The sequence below is a fragment of the Polypterus senegalus genome, chromosome 9 (assembly GCF_016835505.1).
Source record: "Polypterus senegalus isolate Bchr_013 chromosome 9, ASM1683550v1, whole genome shotgun sequence".
Classification (NCBI taxonomy): domain Eukaryota; kingdom Metazoa; phylum Chordata; class Cladistia; order Polypteriformes; family Polypteridae; genus Polypterus; species Polypterus senegalus.
This window is the reverse complement of record NC_053162.1, coordinates 122,896,910-122,916,037: the sequence shown is the minus strand read 5'-3', so window position 1 is coordinate 122,916,037 and position 19,128 is coordinate 122,896,910. Positions and strand designations below refer to the sequence as shown.

The 19,128-nt window shown below is 36.4% G+C and overlaps 2 protein-coding genes across 2 annotated transcripts in view; one reads left to right on the top strand and one right to left on the bottom strand.

The window, feature by feature from the left end:
• Positions 1–835: 835 nt before the first annotated feature.
• LOC120535703 (histone H2A-like) lies at positions 836–1,443 on the bottom strand. Its single transcript, XM_039763705.1, has one exon. It carries the CDS (start codon positions 1,402–1,404, stop codon positions 1,018–1,020), a length of 387 nt encoding a protein of 128 aa, XP_039619639.1. The 5' UTR covers positions 1,405–1,443; the 3' UTR covers positions 836–1,017.
• A 7,904-nt stretch (positions 1,444–9,347) lies between these two features.
• nop2 (NOP2 nucleolar protein homolog (yeast)) overlaps positions 9,348–19,128 on the top strand; it is a 34,887-nt gene continuing 25,106 nt past the window's right edge. Inside the window, exons 1-4 of the mRNA XM_039763704.1 lie at positions 9,348–9,462; positions 17,295–17,409; positions 17,903–17,945; positions 18,049–18,143. Coding sequence (XP_039619638.1) covers positions 17,304–17,409; positions 17,903–17,945; positions 18,049–18,143 — 244 coding nt within the window. The 5' untranslated portion in view covers positions 9,348–9,462; positions 17,295–17,303. The remainder of the gene's footprint in view (positions 9,463–17,294; positions 17,410–17,902; positions 17,946–18,048; positions 18,144–19,128) is intronic.

Sequence of the window (19,128 nt, the reverse complement as noted above, 5' to 3'; positions counted from 1 at the left end):
TATATACAAGGTGATCAGGTACACCCCGATATCGACATTTCTTCCAAAGCATTTGATATTTGTCTGTTTTTGAAAGATTTGCAGGTGATGCATTTCGCTTGTCTTATAACAACCGATCGACTGTCTAGAGAAATACAGACTGCACTACGTCTCGTTACCAGGGGAACTGGTCATACACAAAGGCCATCCCTAATGCACCCGGTCAAAATAAATCGATTCAAAGGATATTTCAAGAGCCTCCCAAGTTATGCTTTGCTAAAATTGGAGTGAACGTTGCGTAAATAATACTTTTGTTTTGTAGTAGAGACAAGCCTCTCGAACGGATGACCGAGACGGGAAACGGCTCGAATAGCACTCCTGCTTATGTCATAGCCAAACTAACGGACAACCAGGTTCATTGGTTGAATTGAATTTGCACGAGTGCAGCGTATACAACACTCCTACCGCTGGTTGACGATTTGCATATTTAAATTTGGCGGGGCAGGTGACGTTGCCTCTTCCCTCTAATGGCGCGGTTATTTTAAACTAACAGTCTTGCTCGCCTTTTGTGCTAACTGCGTCGGCATGAAATACTAATGTTAACATTGCAGCATAGCAAAAGTACATTAAATGAGCAATCGTTAGTTGAACAGGATGGCATTTCCTTCCAATTAAATATACTTCCTGTACTTTAATAAGGATCATGCGATTTTTAAAAGGAGACAAAGTGAACTAACCCATAAGATCCACAAAGATTAATCTCCCAATGAACATTCCATCGGCAAGGACCTGTACCATTGCATCAAAGGCTAATCATTAAAGAACGAAGGGCAGTTTACACACGTACAAAGTATACTCAACATCCAAACGACCTGTATCTTTATTTCAATGTAGTTTTGGACAAACATTGATAAATGCAAAAAGCCTATACAATTAATTTACTTAGTAGTTTAGAATACAGTACAAAAATGGATTTACTCATTTCGAGAAATGGGTGGCTCTGATAAGAGCCTTTGTTTACAGAATTAATGCAGTCACTTATTTACTCTTGGCAGGCTTCTCGGTCTTCTTGGGTAGGAGTACAGCTTGGATGTTAGGCAGAACACCACCTTGAGCAATGGTCACGCCGCCCAACAGTTTGTTCAGTTCCTCATCGTTTCGAACAGCGAGCTGCAGGTGACGAGGAATGATGCGAGTCTTCTTATTGTCGCGAGCGGCGTTTCCAGCCAGCTCCAATATCTCCGCAGTTAGGTATTCAAGCACAGCAGCCAAATAAACCGGAGCACCGGCACCAACCCTTTCAGCATAATTACCCTTCCTTAATAAACGGTGAACACGACCGACCGGGAATTGCAATCCGGCACGAGAAGACCGTGTTTTAGCTTTTGCACGCGCCTTACCCCCAGTTTTACCTCTTCCAGACATTTTATCGTTTTCTTTGACGAGCTCAAAGAAATAACAATACTGGACCGTTTTCATGATTTTTATACCCTTTTGGCTTTCGCCGATTGGCTAACATGCGCATCCTTATGGTTACCAATCAAAAAGCGAATGTAGATGATGGACACATGCTTTAGTCAAATAAAATAGCACACACTTCGGCAGCTCAATTTGCATACCCTCTATGACGTAATCGATCCGGGAACTGCGCAGATAAGTATCTGCTGCCACCTAATGGCGATTGGAGTTTCATAAAAGGATTATGTATTTGTTCAGATGAATTCGTTTCCTTATATAATGTATTTTTTCCCTTTATCCATCTTTCAAAACCGCTTATCCAGAGTAGGTGAAGTTAGAACCTGTCTCAGCAAACATAGGGCACAAGGTATAAACAATACTAGGACAGGATGCCTTCCTATTGCAAATGAAATCACTTCACCTGTCTGTGCTTCAAATGGAAAAAGAAAAGAAATTTAGCCAACTGTATCTCAAATGTTGTTAGTCACCTTGGATAATGGCTTTAGCCAAAAATAACAATAATAATAATTAGAAAAAATAATGAAAAATGGGAATGCTCTCTATACATATGTATTCAATCCCACCCTTTGCAGCAATAATAGCTCTAATACTTTTGGGTAAGTATGTTCCAGGTTTGCTCACTGTTCAGAAGTGATTTTGGCTGTTCTTCTGGGCAGATTTTCTCCAGATTGTTCAGGTCTGTTGGATAACACTGGTGTACACCAGTTTTCAAATGCTGCCATAGATTCCCAGTCAGACTGAGAAAAAGACTTTGACTGGGCCATTGAATGACATCCATGTTTATACAGAGAATTCATTTTCAGTGTACGATTTGTTATTCTGTAAAGTAAGAGAATTGGTCAGGGTCTGATCATTTTTGTAAGGGGAACTTAAAAGGGCAGCAAGGACATGTATTGCCAAATACTACGCGCATTTTAAAACAACCATGGAAAATAATCAGCAACATACAATTGTGAGCAAAATATACCATGTGCTCAGCAGTTCTTCGGCATTGAGTGGAATTTTACTATCAGAAGTGAGGCTCAAGTTCACATGTCACACTTGCAAACTTGGGCAGTCTGAGATCATCTAAACCAGCAATCCAAAACTGTCTTTTCTGATGTACACAGCCTAGTAAATCACAGATATCCTGGATTACACTCAAATTTTAACCTTACTGTCATTTTAGTGCAAATGAGCACATATCCGAAGACAACACAAGAAAGCCTGGCTGGCACTTGCTGCAGTTTTGGCAGTCCACAGGACTAGCAGTGCACATGCCAGAGCTGCTTTGGTGTATGTCCAATCTCCACCCCAGGAATGGAGCAGTGGCAAGTTTTGAACATTTACAGTGAATTCCACATGATTAAGCCATAAACCTCCGTGATGATGAGGGCACCTGCAGGTACTGGACAGAAAAATTTGCCCTAACTGTCTGCATCCACAACAAAGCTGTTTAACAACATTTAGGGCAGGCTATGCCTAGACATTGTTTTCTTCTGAGATGGACCAATTGTTACATAACTATACTCAGGACTAGGTGAGCAACAAGCAATAACAAAGGTGCAAGACTGAAGATTTCACCATCTTAAACCTGCTTTTTGAAGAACAGTTTTAGTTGTGAGTCCAGAGAAAAAAATAGTCCTATAATCATACAAATTTTAATATCTTACTGATCATTAACAAAATGGACTGGCAGCTGGTGGGTAGGCAGAAAACAACAAATATATTGAAGAGGCTGAATGCTGCACCTGTGGCGTGGTCCTCAATAAAGTTGTTTGGGGAAATAAGCCAAATAAAGAGTCATCAGAACTTGAAACAACCTGCCAAATCACTATGTTGAACTGTCGGTCCTAATGACCTCAAAAAAAGAATCTCACAAGAGATATTCAGATAACCTATTAGACAACCAAATGGAGTGGAGTTTACATGCTTTTGTGTCATTGCTATAACAGTCCAAAAATATGCTGTGTAGTAAACTTTTGACTCCAAATTCTATTTGTGTGAGTGAGTTTTATTTTGTTTGAGGTGAAGTAGGCCTCCGGTGGTTTGCTGCTAGATCCCTCTATAAGGCATTCAATCTCCAGGGTATCAAGACACACGCAAGATAAAATGCCAAAACAAATCATACATGCAAAGGGGGTTGCTAGGGGGTTATGGTTTAGAAGGAGCAGTCCATGGATAACAGCTGTTTAAACAAGTTAGGGACTGATCAGTCCCGGTTGGGTTGCTTGGGTGGAGGTGTCTAATTTAAATTTACAAACACCCAAAACCACTTATAACTGCAGGTATATCACTGATGATGTGTCTAAGTGCATTAGTTGATGTATTTTGTTAATCTGTTCAGAAGTGGTATTGCATCCCATGCTGGTTCCTATCCACTGCCACAGAAAGTGACTTTACTTTCCAGTGATCTGGTTAACGAAAAAAACTTTGCAAAACATGATGTATTAATGAATATTGATTTGTTATCCACCTGTTTTTAAAGATAATAGAAAGCAGATAAAGAAATAAAACACAAATTTCCACTTTGTTCCTCCTCTCAGCCTGTACAGCCAACCTCAATAAAAACTGTCAAACAGCAATAGGGACAAAATCTACCAGAAACTCACATAAACAAATATAAACATGCATTATGTTGCAAGAAGCAAGTTAAGATCTTTAAAAGATGCAGTATCCTTTCATACAAGCAAACTTCACTCTGACAGCTTTGTCAGAAAGCACTTTTGTTCTTTTCAGAACCCAACTGAAAGTGTTGGATCAGAGAGTGAGCAGGAGGTGGTATTATTTTCTTCTACTGAATCCTGGAGTTACCTTGAGAATCTAATGACTATGTTCATTTATTTTGTCACAACTCTGAGCTGCAGTTGTTGAAGTAAAACTCTGCTTTAACTAAAAAAAAAAACATGTCAATAAGACTTATTTACATTACTGGGAATCAATAATCTAATCTATTTAAACATCATAGACCCACATAATTAGTTTACCTATATAGTATACAGTTTAATGACCTCATAGAATTGTGTTAGTATGCCAGCTATGCTTGTTATCAATATGAATAAGGAAGATTCTGGCAGTGGTCAAGTATTCCACAAAATAACTTTACAGTTTCATATTCTAGCATGGAAGTTACTTTAAGTCATGTAAAATGCACTTTCTTGTTCATATGTTGAACTGCCTTGCCTTGAAATTTCCGTCTTCCTCACCTAAAAAACTCACAGCATATTTGACATTAATAGGTGAACAGAATTTGCTGATCTTTACAATTTACTGGTTAGCTCATACACTTGTATGTACCTGATGAAACTTGCCATACAGTCTCAAAGCCTGTTCCTTCATTTACATTCTGCATGACAAAGAACAAACCTGTACATGTCATGTACAATATATATATATATATATACTGTATATATATACATGTACAAGTCATGGCCGAAATTATCAGCACCCTTGGAATTTTCCCAGAAAATGCACCATTTCTCCCAGAAAATTGTTGCAATTACAAATGTTTTGGTATAGACATGTTTATTTCCTTTATGTGCATTGGAGCAACACAAAAAAACAGAATAAAAAGCCAAATCTGACATCATTTCACAGAAACTGAAAAACCGGGCTAGACAAAATTATTGGCACCCTCAGCTTAATATTTGGTTGCACGCCCTTTGGAAAAAATAACTGAAATCTAGCGCTTCCTATAACCATCAAGAAGCTTGTTACACCTCTCAACTGGAATTTCCAACCACTCTTCTTTTGCAAACTGCTCAAGGTCTCTCAGATTTGAAGGGCGCCTTCTAACAACAGCAATTTTGAGATCTCTCCATAAGTGTTCAATCGGACTTAAATCCGGACTCATTGCTGGCCACTTCAGAACTCTCCAGCGCTTTGTCTTCAACCATTTCTGGGTGCTTTTAGAGGTATGTTTGAGGTCATTGTCCTGCTGGAACATCCATGACCTCTGACACAGACCCAGCTTTCTGACACTGGGCCCTATGTTGTGCCCCAATATTTTTTGGTAGTCTTCAGATTTCATGATGCCTTGCACACAGTCAAGACATTGAGTGCAAGAGGCAGCAAAACATCCCCAAAACATCTTAGAACCTCCACCATGTTTGACTGTAGGTAATGTGTTCTTTTCTTTGTAGGCCTCGTTCCATTTTCTGTAAACAGTAGAATGATGAGCTTTACCAAAAAGCTCTACCTTGGTCTCATCTGTCCACAAGACATTCACACAGAAGGATTTTGGCTTCCTCAAGTACATTTTGGCAAACTCCATTCTAGCTTTTTTATGTTTCTGTGTCAGCAGTGGGGTCCTCCTGGCTCTCCTGCCATAGTGTTTCCTTTTGTTCAGATGTTGACGGATGGTTCGAGCTGACACTGTTGCACCTTGAGTCTGCAGAACAGCTGGAATACAGTATGTTTATCCACCATTCGGACTATCCTTCGTTGCAGTCTTATCAATTTTTCTCTTCCGTCCACGTCCAGGGAGATTAGCTACAGTGCCATGTGTTGTGAACTTCTTGATTATTTTGCGCACAGTGGACAAAGGAACATGAAGATCTCTGGAGATGGACTTGTAGCCTTGAGATTGTTGATATTTTTCCACAATTTTTGTTCTCAAATCCTCAGACAATTCTCTGGTCTTCTTTCTGTTCTCCATGCTTAGTGTGGCACACTCAGACACACAACAGAAAGGTTGAGTCAACTTTCCTCCATTTTAACTGGCTTCAGGTGTGATTGCTATATTGCCAGCACCTGTTTCTTGCCACAGGTGTGTTTAAACGAGCATCATATGCTTGAAATAAAACAATTTACCCATAGTTTTGAAAAGGTGCCAATAATTTTGTCCGGCCCATTTTTGGAGTTCTGTGTGACATGATGTCAGATTTGTTTTTTTTTTCTCTGTTTTTTTATGTTGTTCCAATGCACATAAAGGAAATAAACATGTGTATACGAAAACATTTGTAATTGTAACAATTTTCTGGGAGAAATGGTGCATTTTCTGGAAAAAAAATTCCGGGGTGTCGATAATTTCGGCCATGACTGTAGGTGTAATAATATTTTCAGAAATGCATTACAGAATGTCAACATTACCTCCTTCAATGTATTTTCTGTCTTTCTGCAAATGAAGCCTCTTATTCTTGTAGAACCCTTTAAAATGTTTATAAATTTATGCACCCTTTTCCTTCAGAGCTTCTTTTACTTTATACATCCACCTCCACTTTGACCTCCCTCGCTTTCCTTTTCCCTGTACTTCCATTCCCATTACTCTTTTGTCCACATATTATCTCTCTCCTCATTGAATGTTCATACCACTTCAATCTACTTTCCTGTATTTTCTTAGACATCTCTCCTACGTTTGTTGTATCTCTGAGTGTCTCATTTCTTATTCTGTCCTTTTTTGTAACTCCACACATCCATCTCAACATTCTAATTTTTGCCCCTTCCAACTACTCATTTGCTCCCTTTATTGCCCATGTCTAGGCTTCATACCTTATTGTTGCTCTTAACAGTGTCTTAGAACCTTACCTTTAACCTTCACCTTAATTCTTTGATCACACAATACTCCTGGTTCCTTCCTCTAATTCTTCCACCCACACTGCGCTCTGTGGGTTATCGTTGCAAGTAATTCTCCATTCTGGGCTACCACTAGTCCTAGACATTTAAACTTATTCGGTCTTTTTTATATTTATCTTCAGTCCTCTATATTTCAAAGTTCTTTACCATTCTTCCAACTTCTTTTCCACTTCCTCCTTTCTGGTGATACACAGCACAATATAATCTTCAAAAAGCATGCACCAGGATTGATCTTTAATCCCAAAAGTCACACATTCATAACCAGGTCAAACAACTAAGGAATGAAAAAGGATCCCTGGTGCAGACCTGCTGTAACTGGGAACTTGTCTGTTACAACAACATTTATTTATATAGCACATTTTCATACAAATTATACAGCTCAAAGTGCTTTACATGATGAAGAAACAGAAAAAAGACAAAATAAATAAAAATTAGAATAAGGGAACACTAATTAACATAGAAAAAAGTAAGGTCCGATGACTAGGGAGGACAGAAGAAACAAAAAAAAAAAAAAACTTCAGACGGCTGGAGAAGAAAATAAAATCTGCAGGGGTTCCAGGCCATGAGACCACCCAGCCCTCCTAGGCATTCTACTTAACATAAATGACCTCAATCAGTCCTCATGGTATTCAGGGTTCTCATGGAAGAACTTGATGATGACGGTCAATTGGACTTCAGGCCTTTAATCCATCAATGTAGGGACATCACAGTGCTTTGATCAGATGGTGGTGGGTGCAGGTCGCCACCACAGAAAACCGGAAAAAGAACAGAAGAGAAAGATTTTGGAGCCACTATGAATAATCATGATATTTAATTGAATATACAGAGCATCAGGATTAAACTAAGAAGAAGCTATGAGAAAGCCATGTTAAAGTAAAGTGTTTTCAGCAGTGTTTTAAAGTGCTCCACTGTATTAGCCTGGCGAATTTCTATTGGCAAGCTATTCCAGATTTTAGGTGCATAACAGCAGAAGGCCACCTCACCACTTATTTTAAGTTTAGCTTTTGGAATTCTAAGCAGACACTCATTTCAAGATCTAAGGTTACGATTCGGAGTGTAAGGTGTAAGACATTCCAAAATATAAGATTGAGCGAGATTATTTAAGGCTTTTTAAACTATAAGCAGGATTTTAAAGTCAACTTTAAATGACACAGGTAACCAGTGTTGTGACATCAAAACTGAAGAGATGTGCTCGGATTTTCTTTTCCTGGTTAAGATTCTAGCAGCTGCATTCTGCACTAGTTGCAATCGATTCATGACGTTTTTGGGTAGTCCTGAGAGGAGTGTGTTACAGTAATCTAGTTGACTGAAAACAAAAGCGTGGATTATTTTCTCAGCATCTTGCAATGTTATAAGAGGTCTAACTTTTGCTATATTTCTTAAGTGGAAAAATGCTGTCCTAGTAATCTGATTAATATGCGATTTAAAATTCATGTCAGAGTCAATAGTTACCCCTAAATTCCTTACCTCCGTTTCGACTTTTAATCCTAATGCATCAAGTTTATTTCTAATAACCTCGTTATATCCATAACTGGGATAGCATTGTTTTTAACCTGAGTCCTCACTCCCTCGTACCGTACATAATCCCATACAATCCTCTCATACTTCTCTGGTACTCCTTTCCCTGTCATGCACCTCAAGACCTCTTAACGTGGGAATCTTTCAAAATCCTTTTCCAAATCAATAAACGCCATATGCAAAACTTTCAGATTGTTCGATGGTTGGATTTTCTTCATTCAACTGCTGTTTAAAATGCATACTCTGGATCCTTTTATGCTCATTTAGGACCACACCTTGTTCGTCTTACAGCTTTTGCTCACTAAAATTAGGTGCACACAAATTACTTTTTGCAGTGGCTTTGAGTTCCGTGCTCAGTGCTGTGGAACACAGCTTTTCAGTGTGTTTACGTGTTAAGCTAAATTTGTCTGATTTCACTACAGACGTTTACTTTTTAACTTTTATCAGTTAAAGTTGACACTTTTTACACGGCAAGCATTGTGTTTCTGTATCTTGTTATCTGCTTTAGAATTACGAAAAATGTCGCAAAAACATTTAAAAGAAAGATGTTAATGAGATGCCAAAATCCCAGGAACTATTGTGTGTCTTATGTTTGTCTGTTTGAAGGAGGCGGTTGTATACTATAATATTTACATATTTTTAAGCTTCTGTTAAAGTTTAATTTCCCAATTGTACAAATAAAGTGCTATCGATCTAATGAATCAAAAAGAAGAATAATTCAAACACTATCTGTAAAACGTAACAGAACGCCGCTCCCGTTCAAAAACCACATAAACGGAGTCGTTTCCCTTGCGTCGCATTAAGATGACGTCATCAGAACGCGTTCCATGTGCCGTTGGCTAGGGTTAGCCGTAAATCGACGTTGATTTTTTTCACACGTGGGTTAGTTATTCGGATTTGTACCTCAAGCAGATTTCGGCGGTTCAAAAATAGGTAGGATGTTACTTTTACCATTTTTTTCCGAGATAAAGTAAAGGATGAGGGAATATCAAGATACTATGTCTTGTTTATCTGCTGCAGTTTAAATAAAGTCGATCTAATTATCCACAATGTAGTTGCCAAGGGTCTCATTTACGTAAATATGGTTGCGAACCTTATAGATAAATAATATGGAGTCTTATTGTATATTATATAATGATGCGTTATTTGCTTCTTATGTTTCTCATCCAGAAACATTTTCCTTAAACCAATATTGTTATTAGTACATAATCAAGCTCTTTTTAGAATGTAGAAAGTTGCTTTCGGTTTTCATAAAGGTAGTTCAATTCTGTTTAAAATTCCTTCTAAAGTGCTTGGGATTTACTGAAATTTACTTAAAAATGTTTCTGATGGATCAGTATTCATTGCTTTTGTCCCGATGATAAAAATATATGCAATGAACTTTTACCAAATAAAATATCACAAAGTAGAAACTGATGCTAGGCTCGATCGAAGTGTGTCACTTTTTAATCTGGGTTATATTATAAAAGATTTGCTGACAATTTCAAAACCAAAGAAACTGGTGTTGGTTTACAGTTATGATCGTACGGCATAGTACATGTGTGCTTATCACTTTTCCGGACGTTTTAAAATTCGCCTTTCTTCTAATCAACACATGAAACCTGTCTACCCAGTTCGGAACTTGTAAAAAGTCCAAAATCATGTATTTATTATGTTATTTTATTTTAATACTTATTATTAAACATTCTGTTGGAATTTAGAGTTCGTATTTTGATTACAGAAAGATTTTCAGCTAATTATGCTATTACTCTTCTTGATGCTAAAATATCAGATACGTTCATATGGTGTTTAAATGCATAAATTATATATTATTTTAGTTTAATTAATTCGTTGATATTATATTAAAATATGTGCATCTGTGTAGTTTTAAATGTAGGTAGGATTAATGTTTATTTACTAGTGCTAGTAGGATTAATGTTTTTTTTTACAGTTATATTTAACCTTTAACAAATATTACTGTTGTACAAATGTGTAGTTTTTACTCAAATACTATTTTATGACATTATTTTAAGTAAATGGTACTATTTAAATAGTAGTGCTTAGTTTTTCTTCCATACTGTATTTATATAATAGCAGAACTATATATATTGCATTCATATATATAATATGCTGTCTTCTGAAATAACTACTTATTTCTAGTATTATTTATTTTTGTCCTCTAATTTATGTCTATTCAGATATATAGTTTAAAAATGGAAATTCATTCCAATATTAAGAGGTTGTATTTAAAAGTAATGTGTTCTACACAAAGTTAAATTTTTGGTTGGAATTACATCCAATGTACCAATGTAGGAAGTATTTTAAGATAGAGAAGCTTTTATCTGTGGCATCTCTACACGAGAATCACATTTTTTCCTCTCAAACATACGCAGTTTTTAATGTCTGGAAAACATTCTGGATTAAATCACTTAGAGATCTCTACATAGACAACATCTTTACATTCTATGAACTATTACACTCCAAATTTAACTTTCCAGCAACACATTTCTTTCGCTTCCTTCAAATCAGAAAATTTGTTAAACAGAACCTGCCCAATGTTCCTCACCTCCCACCTACCTCTGTACCAGAAAAAATACTGATCAGTCTTGAGGACTCTGACAGCATTGCTGTAATATATAAAATCATTTTACAGTCCCTCCCTTTCAAAGATTCAAGAGGACAATGGGAAAAGGATTTCTCAAGCAATATATCAGAAAAAGAGTGGGAAGTAGCAATGCACAGAATTCACTCGAGCTACATATGCACAAAGCATAGAATTATCCAACTCAAAATTATATATTGAGCACATCTCTCATATTTAAAATTGTCCAAGATTATTCCAGGGCAAGATCCAACCTGCGAACGCTGCAATCAAGTTCTGGCCTCACTGGGCCACATGTTATGGGCCTGCACCAAATTAACATCATTCTGGACCAAACTCTTTAAACGTCTTTCAGACGGCCTTGGTGTCACAATCCCTCCTAACTCATTAACAGCTGTGTTTGGTGTACCCCCAGATGGGCTTAAAGTGGAGGAGGACAAACAAACTGTAATTGCCTTTACTACACAATTGGCATGTAAGACTTATCTTGCTCAACTGAAAGAATCCTAATTCTCCTATTCTAGGTCAGTGGGTAACATGTTATATACTATTTATAACTGGAGAAAATCGAATTCTCACTTAGAGGATCTGTACTAAACTTTTTCAAAAACTGTCAGGATCTAATCAATATTTATTATTATTTGAATGGAATGTTATTTGATTTTAATAAAATCAATAAAATCTAAAACAAAAAAAGTACATCCATTCTATGAAGCACAAGTGAAGATAAATATATCCTCAAGTAAACTAACAAATGTTTGCTTCCAGTTATCCTATAAAATGCTCAATTAAATATGTGGAATGGTTTCACATAGCAAAACATGGAAATATCTGTAATGTTTGTTTTGTTTTGCACATTTTAGGAGCATAAAAACTCTCTTTTTGGAGCAGTGTTAGCTTGATTTAATATCTATAGTCTCTTCCACTCTTAACACCTCAGCATTTGTTGTAATTTCACTTCTGTAAGAGGTCACATTTAATTGTAGCCATTTTAAAACTAACAAGATATATAAAGGAAATTCTGTCATAAAATATGTTTTTGTTTCTGTAAGCTGTGTATTGAGTGTGATACATCGTAGTTACAAGAGAGCAATGAATGACAGACTGATTTTTAGAAACTGAAGACCAAGTGAAGCTGAACAAAGTTAACCAAATGTGTGTATTATTTTCCTTTGAATATCTAATGTGAATAGATTGCTCACAAGTGCTGTATTTCAAGGTGGTATCAAAAAGCACAGTCAATAAATAAGCAAGTATTTAAATACAGAACTGTTGAGGAGAAAGAAGGCAACAATCTAAAACAAAACCACTATTTTGGTAGAAGGAAACCAAAACTGGTAATATGGAAATAAATTTCTATGAAATAAATAAACTCCTTCCATGTGACTATAAATTGGATCCAGCAGTACTCTTTCAAATAAATAGAAAATCTCTTTCTTGAGGACACTGCTGGGGTGCAGTGGGTGGTCTTGTGGCCTTGGAACCCCTGCAGTGGGTTTTTTTTTCCTGTCCTCCTGGCCATCTTGTTATTTTATTCTTTGTTATTAAGTATTGCCTATCTTATTTTTATATTTTTCTTTTTTCTTTGTAAAGCACTTTGGGCTACATAATCTGTATGAAAGCGCACTATATAAATAAATGCTGTTGTTGTTTGAAATTGATGGCAAGTATATTTAAAACTGAAGCAAGGAAGCACTTTTTCATGTGGTGGGTTATAGGAATCTGTAAACTATCTAGGCATGTAGTTGAAGGAGAAACCATTACAAAATTCTAAAAATATCTTGATAAGATTTTCAACATCTTAGCTAGTAGCTAAAAAAAATGAGCTTGATGAAGTAAACCGTTTCTTTTGGTAAACCTCTTAAGTTGTATGGAAAAGGTGAGCCAAAATCATTATAGTGAAATCCATTCTTTGATTCAAAAGACATTTTATATTTTCCTTATGCCACAAAAGATAAAATGGTGTCTCACGCACATCTTTCTGTAGGATTGTTTAAATATATCTGATTGCAGGCGGAGTACTGTGTTAGGCAGGCTAAGTAAGCAGAAGCACATATGGCCTTTTTGTGTTAGTGGTTAAAAGATATTTGTAAAATTCATTCGTAATGAAAGGTTTATACAATGGCTCTGTGAAAGACACTCTTAAGTGAATTGATACATGAAAGGAGTAGGATTCACAGTTCTCTGTGTGAGAATGCTAGGATGAAGTTTAAATGCGAAACTTGGAACATTGGAAGAAGAATGCACGTTAATTATTTCCTTGAAATTTGCCTTCATTATGTTATGTTTATTTTACTGATGCAATACGCTATTTATTTGCAGACATGAAGAAACTGTCAGGCTCACTTCAGTTTTGGTTTTATTCAGTTCAATTTATTGCTATTATACCTTAAAGTATAATGAATAGTTTCTGTTTTTAGTAGAGCAAGAGCACAAAGTATCACAAATGGACAATAGTACTTGGTACAGTGATACATAGTACAGCAGGCTCAGAATATTAAGGAAAGTAATGGCAATACACAATAGAAATAAACAGTTTCTATTCATTTTTAGTGAATTCTGTAATAGTTAAAAGATCAGTATGCACTGATCATACAGAACTAACATGTAAATTACACTTAAGTGATACTGCAGGAAACAACCCAACATAAGTTATTACAATACAACTAATTTTACTGTAAAATTATATAGATTCAAGTTCATTAACTTGTATAATGTTTATTATGTACACAAATGTACAGTGAAATGAACAGGAAATTCAATAGAAAGAACAGCTAAAATGATGTTAAATTTGAAACTAAATGCATTGGGTAAAATGAAGTAAATAAGCTGCATCGATAGATAGTTACAGAGGTAGCTTAATTCCTCTGACATCATCCACCTTTACAGATCTAAGCCTGCCTGTTTTTATGTGTGTTCATTTCTTCCTGTTCATCTTTAAGCATATGCTCTGGTAGGTTAAACAGCACTTATAAATTCCTTTGAATGTGTATGTGCGTAAATGTATATTTTAATAAATTATACTAATTATCTTGAAAACTGCTAATGCACAAATTTTGCAAATCAGTAGACCCGTTGTTTATGACCAAACAGAGCAGACTGCAAAAATCCCAGTTAATTTAAATAATTTCTACAGCAGTTTTCATTGGGTGTAGGTAAAACTGTTTTTGTGGAGTGTGAGGATGAGTACTCAACCAAACCGGACAAAAAACAATAGGTCTGCAGTCTGTAAGAAGGCAAACATAGTGCACCTTGTTTGAAGAAGACAGGTTTGGATTTTTGGAAGTTATCTTTGTATATAGGTGTTGGCATTCAGGGCAGATAATTTGGAAATCACTTGTTCTAAAATCTTCTGTCTTTACTGGGATGTACTCACCCAGGACTCTACACAACCTAAAATTAATGAGATAATTGAATATTTGAAGTTTGTGTAAAGCCAAGGCAGTTATTTATTTTTATACCAGGGTAAGTATCTATACTTCTGTACATTGTAAAAAGCTGAGATGAAAAGGTTAACTGACTGTCATAAAATGTTGTATCATATTAGATATGTATGCATTGCAGTCAGTGATTTATTGTGTGAAAGAGGCTTCTAGGGTTGCTTAGAAACTGGGACTAATATACATTCTGTGGTTTAATTATTGTTTAAATTTGCAATAATATTTTTGCCAATATAAAGCCATTAAATCAACATCTGTAATAACAAATTCTCCATTTTTTGGCCACTATGAGCAGTTTGAATAGTGAGAAAAGCGCTATATAAATGCAAAGAACTATTATTATAGGGAATCTGATTTGTTGATGGAAAAGTAATGCAGTCAATTTTTTTAGTTCTGCCCAAGTGTAATTATAAATGAATCATGGTGTTTGTCAGAATTACTGTTAACGGATTTGGAAAATTTGTTTATGCTGAAGTGGGAAAAGTTTTGAGTCTATTTATTTTACACAATTTAGTTCAGTGGAGAGGAAGGATTTGAATTACGGCATTGCCAAATTGATACTTAAATAATGAGTCCCACTTTAAACTCTAAATAAAAAAGTACTTTTTGAAATGCATTACTTTTGCAGTTATAAAACCAGGTATTGAGTGTGCATTGAAAGGCACATGCCACAGAGAACCTCCCTTTTCAGTAAAAACGGTTCAGTGGGGAATTGCTAGTTTGTCTGACCAAACACTGACTTCTCATTTTGTCCTCGTCGGTTGTCTTTTTGATTAACAACATACCAGTTTTTTTGAAGGGTGTGTGCCCGGGGTCTATTTTAGAAAGCAGGGTTAGTGTGAAATCTGGTTAAAGTAAATAGGAATTTACGGAAATCGGGTTAATTCCGTTCTAGATCACCTAGGTTTAGTCAAACGTGTGTTTCTAGAACAGATTAAGCTAGAATTTTGTAATCCATTAGGCCAAAGTTGCCGATAATTTGCTAATCCTGTTTTCTGTATTGGGATCAGGATTTACCTGTTCCAGAAAGAAAGATTTGATGAAATGCAGCTCAGTTATTGTGGCAACCAATACTGTACTCTGAAACCCACTTGAAGGATTAGTGCTTTGAGGCTGCAGCAGAGCATCAAGTCTTAAAATCAAAGTTCATAAAAGTCCTGTCAGATGTGCTTATTCCAGCTGCATATTTTAAGACCACACACTAACACGGACTGTGTTCCTGAAAAAGAAATAAATAACCACTCCCCAAAGCTGCATGTAGGGCAATTGAATTTAAACAACCGTGGTATTATTGAGCAATTGTATCTAAAATAGACTATGTCTTATATAGTTATTAATGTAGTTTTGATTCTGGATTTTGTAAAGGAAAAAGGCAGCAATATAATTTCTGCTTTGTATTAGTTCATTTGGCTGATGGCTCTTCTGAGTGAAGCGCATACCTGCATGTCAGCTACTCAGTACAATCATCAAAGTGCCCTCTTATCCATTCTTAAGATAATATGATTTGCTACACACATAATTACAAATGTTGAGGACAACTATCCAGGGTCTAACGTCAGAATAGGTTAAGTTACCATTCAAAGTGTCTTTGAGTGACTTTAAGTCTTCTGTTGCACATTTATACATGACAGTAATTAACCTTTACTTTCTTTTGGATGTAATCACTGGACAGTACAAGGTTCAGTGCAGGCAGGATAACATTCCACATCTCTCACAGTAACAACTATAAAAACTCTTATGTATTCCATGGGACTTAGACTTTTATTATATCAATAATATCGCAAAAAAAAAATACAGTGCTTTTTTTGAGGACATATAACATTTCAAGTAAAGTAATATCACCGGGGAATATTTTGCACAATACAACAATTTACCAGAAAAAGTTTACATGGATTTCAATGATTAACTGTTTTACACTTTCATTCTTTCAGTGATATTCCTCCACCTCATCTCCCTTTCCTTAATAGCTGCTGCTGTCTTGCTCTTCTATTATCAGATTTGCAAATCATCTTCATATACTGCCACCAGTATGTCTTGCTCTGCTGGCATGAAGGTGGCACCCTCCCCCCAGCCCACCGCGCTTCTCAGACTTGTAGTCCTTGATTGATCAACTGTTCAGTGTTCGACTCATAAGCAGGAGGAGGAGGTTGGGAGCATGCACAGATTACAATCACGTTGTTTCATCCACCACATGACTCATAAGGGCTAGGAAGTTTTGCTGTGAATGCGCAGTAATCCAGATCAACGTATCCTGGATTGCTGGAGCTGATTGAAATCTGGTGTCCTGTGAACAGGTAATCCACTGGCTCGAAATGGTGCTAAATTAAGATGGAATTCATTCTGAGATCCAGGATTAACTAATCTTTCTGGAACAGACCCCAGTAGTTTCCTTTGTTTACGTACAGGTAATATATTTTTATGTCAACAGGGATCACTCTCATGATAAACTGTACATACGTTTTACAGGAAAAATTGACTTTCATTGTAGAATGTAAAAAGTTTTAAGAAACTGATTTCTATAAACTAGTTTTGAACCCTTTTATTGATTAAACACCATTTGCATTCCACTGTCCTCATGACGAATATATTGCTACATCTTCTTATAAAAATCATGTGTACATGGCTGATATAATATCCTTCATTTCCAAAAAGAAGTCTCAGTTGTAAAAGAACAATGTACTTTTTTAGAGTAGAAAATGTTTGTAGTTCTCACTATTCTTCATTAATTTGACTGTTATTGGCAGACATCAGGGATGGGCAGAAAGTTTGATCCCACTACTAAGCAAAAACGTGGTCCTGGACGAAAGTCCAGAAAGCAAAAGGGAGCAGAAACAGAGATTGGTAAATTTTTGCAGGATGGTAAGTACAAGTTTTAAGTGTTAATTTATTAAGGGGAAAAAGTCAATCTTAATTTAAAGAGCATGAAATACCTGTTTGTACTAATCGTACACAGTAATCCTGTGTAACACAACAGATACAATATGAGACATTTTTAATAAGTAATTGTGCCTAAATCTGACTGAGCTCTAATGGTCTCATTAAAGCAGAAAACTCACTTTTTGTCTTTTTCATTTTAAACATGTAATTTAATATTTGACATTTTTTGACCTTGATACTTTGTGTCAGTTTGTATCTATTGATATTGTTTGGCAATTAATTTTACTTTTCTTGTATTTTAATCTGCTGTACTATTAATGCTTAATTTATTTTAGGGATCTTAAAATTTGTACAGTGGCAGCTTCAGGAGTACTTGATATAAATGTTATTGATTGGTAAAATTGTTTAAATAGATTATGTATTTTAATTATGGTGTGCATTAGTGTTAGTGTTTTAAAACTGTATTTTGCTACAGACGATGATGTCCAGAAAAGACTCTCCCGACGAGGAAGAAAAAGGTAATAAATAATGACTTAAACTATATATTGTCTTAAGCATATCCAATTTAAAATATCCATAACCATTTTTATGACAGCATTTAAAGAGTGTTTATTCCTTTAGGGCTGCCAAGCGCCTTTTAACGAAAAGTGTTCCACCAAAGAAAAAAAAAGATGAAATAAAAGAAGATGTACCAGCGGTAAAGCCAAAGAAGGAAGGTATATATTCTTTTCCACATTACTATTTTATCAATTTACTAGCCAACCCGCAGCGTACCATACGCCGCATAATCAGGCCGGTTTTTTAATGATTTTTAAGCACAGGGAGAACATTAACATTTGAAGAATTGGTAATGTAATAAATCAGCAAGAAAAGCAGCATTGTAACAATGTACGGAAGGAACCAACACACAATCATCCGTGACTGAAAACTGGCGGACCGCCATCGCGCCTTCTCCTCCCAGACGAAGGGATGGGGGTGGACGGCGCTCAGGCGCGGAGGGTGGAACGGGAGGAGAGGAGAAGGACGTTGATTCCGTGCCCTCCGTCATGCTAGTCTGCTGATTTCTCGTTCAGTATGCACTGCCTGCTCATGTGCCCACCTCCAACTTGTCACTTGAGTCGTTGTCGTCTTTGCACAGTCCAGATGCACCTGTGACTCACGCAGACTTTTCATTGCTCTTTGCGGTTTTGGCTGCTTTTCTATATATAATCCACCAAGTCAACCGACCATGGTAGTAGCAAGGTGGGAGGGGGGTGTATACAAAGGGTAGGGACGTAAGCAGTGGTAGCGTATGAGTCGCACTCAGTGGGAATTCCACGGTTTGCAGCCCGAATGGGGTTCAACAGCTTACCCACGCCTCTGTGCGCCGGGTAGACACACGCTCAATCTATTTTTTTCTATATTTGTAAATATGATCCTGGCCTATACAGCACAATGTAGAGCACAAATACACAAAGAGAGAGAGTGGTGTTGCCATAAAAGGCTCTTGTGACGTCACTTGTGGAATGCTGTTGAGAGGTTATATTATTGGGACATACAGTAACATCATATGTGATGTTTGGGAACACTGAAGAAGTTGTATCTTTCCACTTAAGCAAACAAGGGAAGTTGTGTAGTTGTGTGTCTGGTGTCTGTGTTCACTTGAATTTTTTTCCCTTAGAACACTATATTATATTATTTATGCAAAAGTATTTTATGATT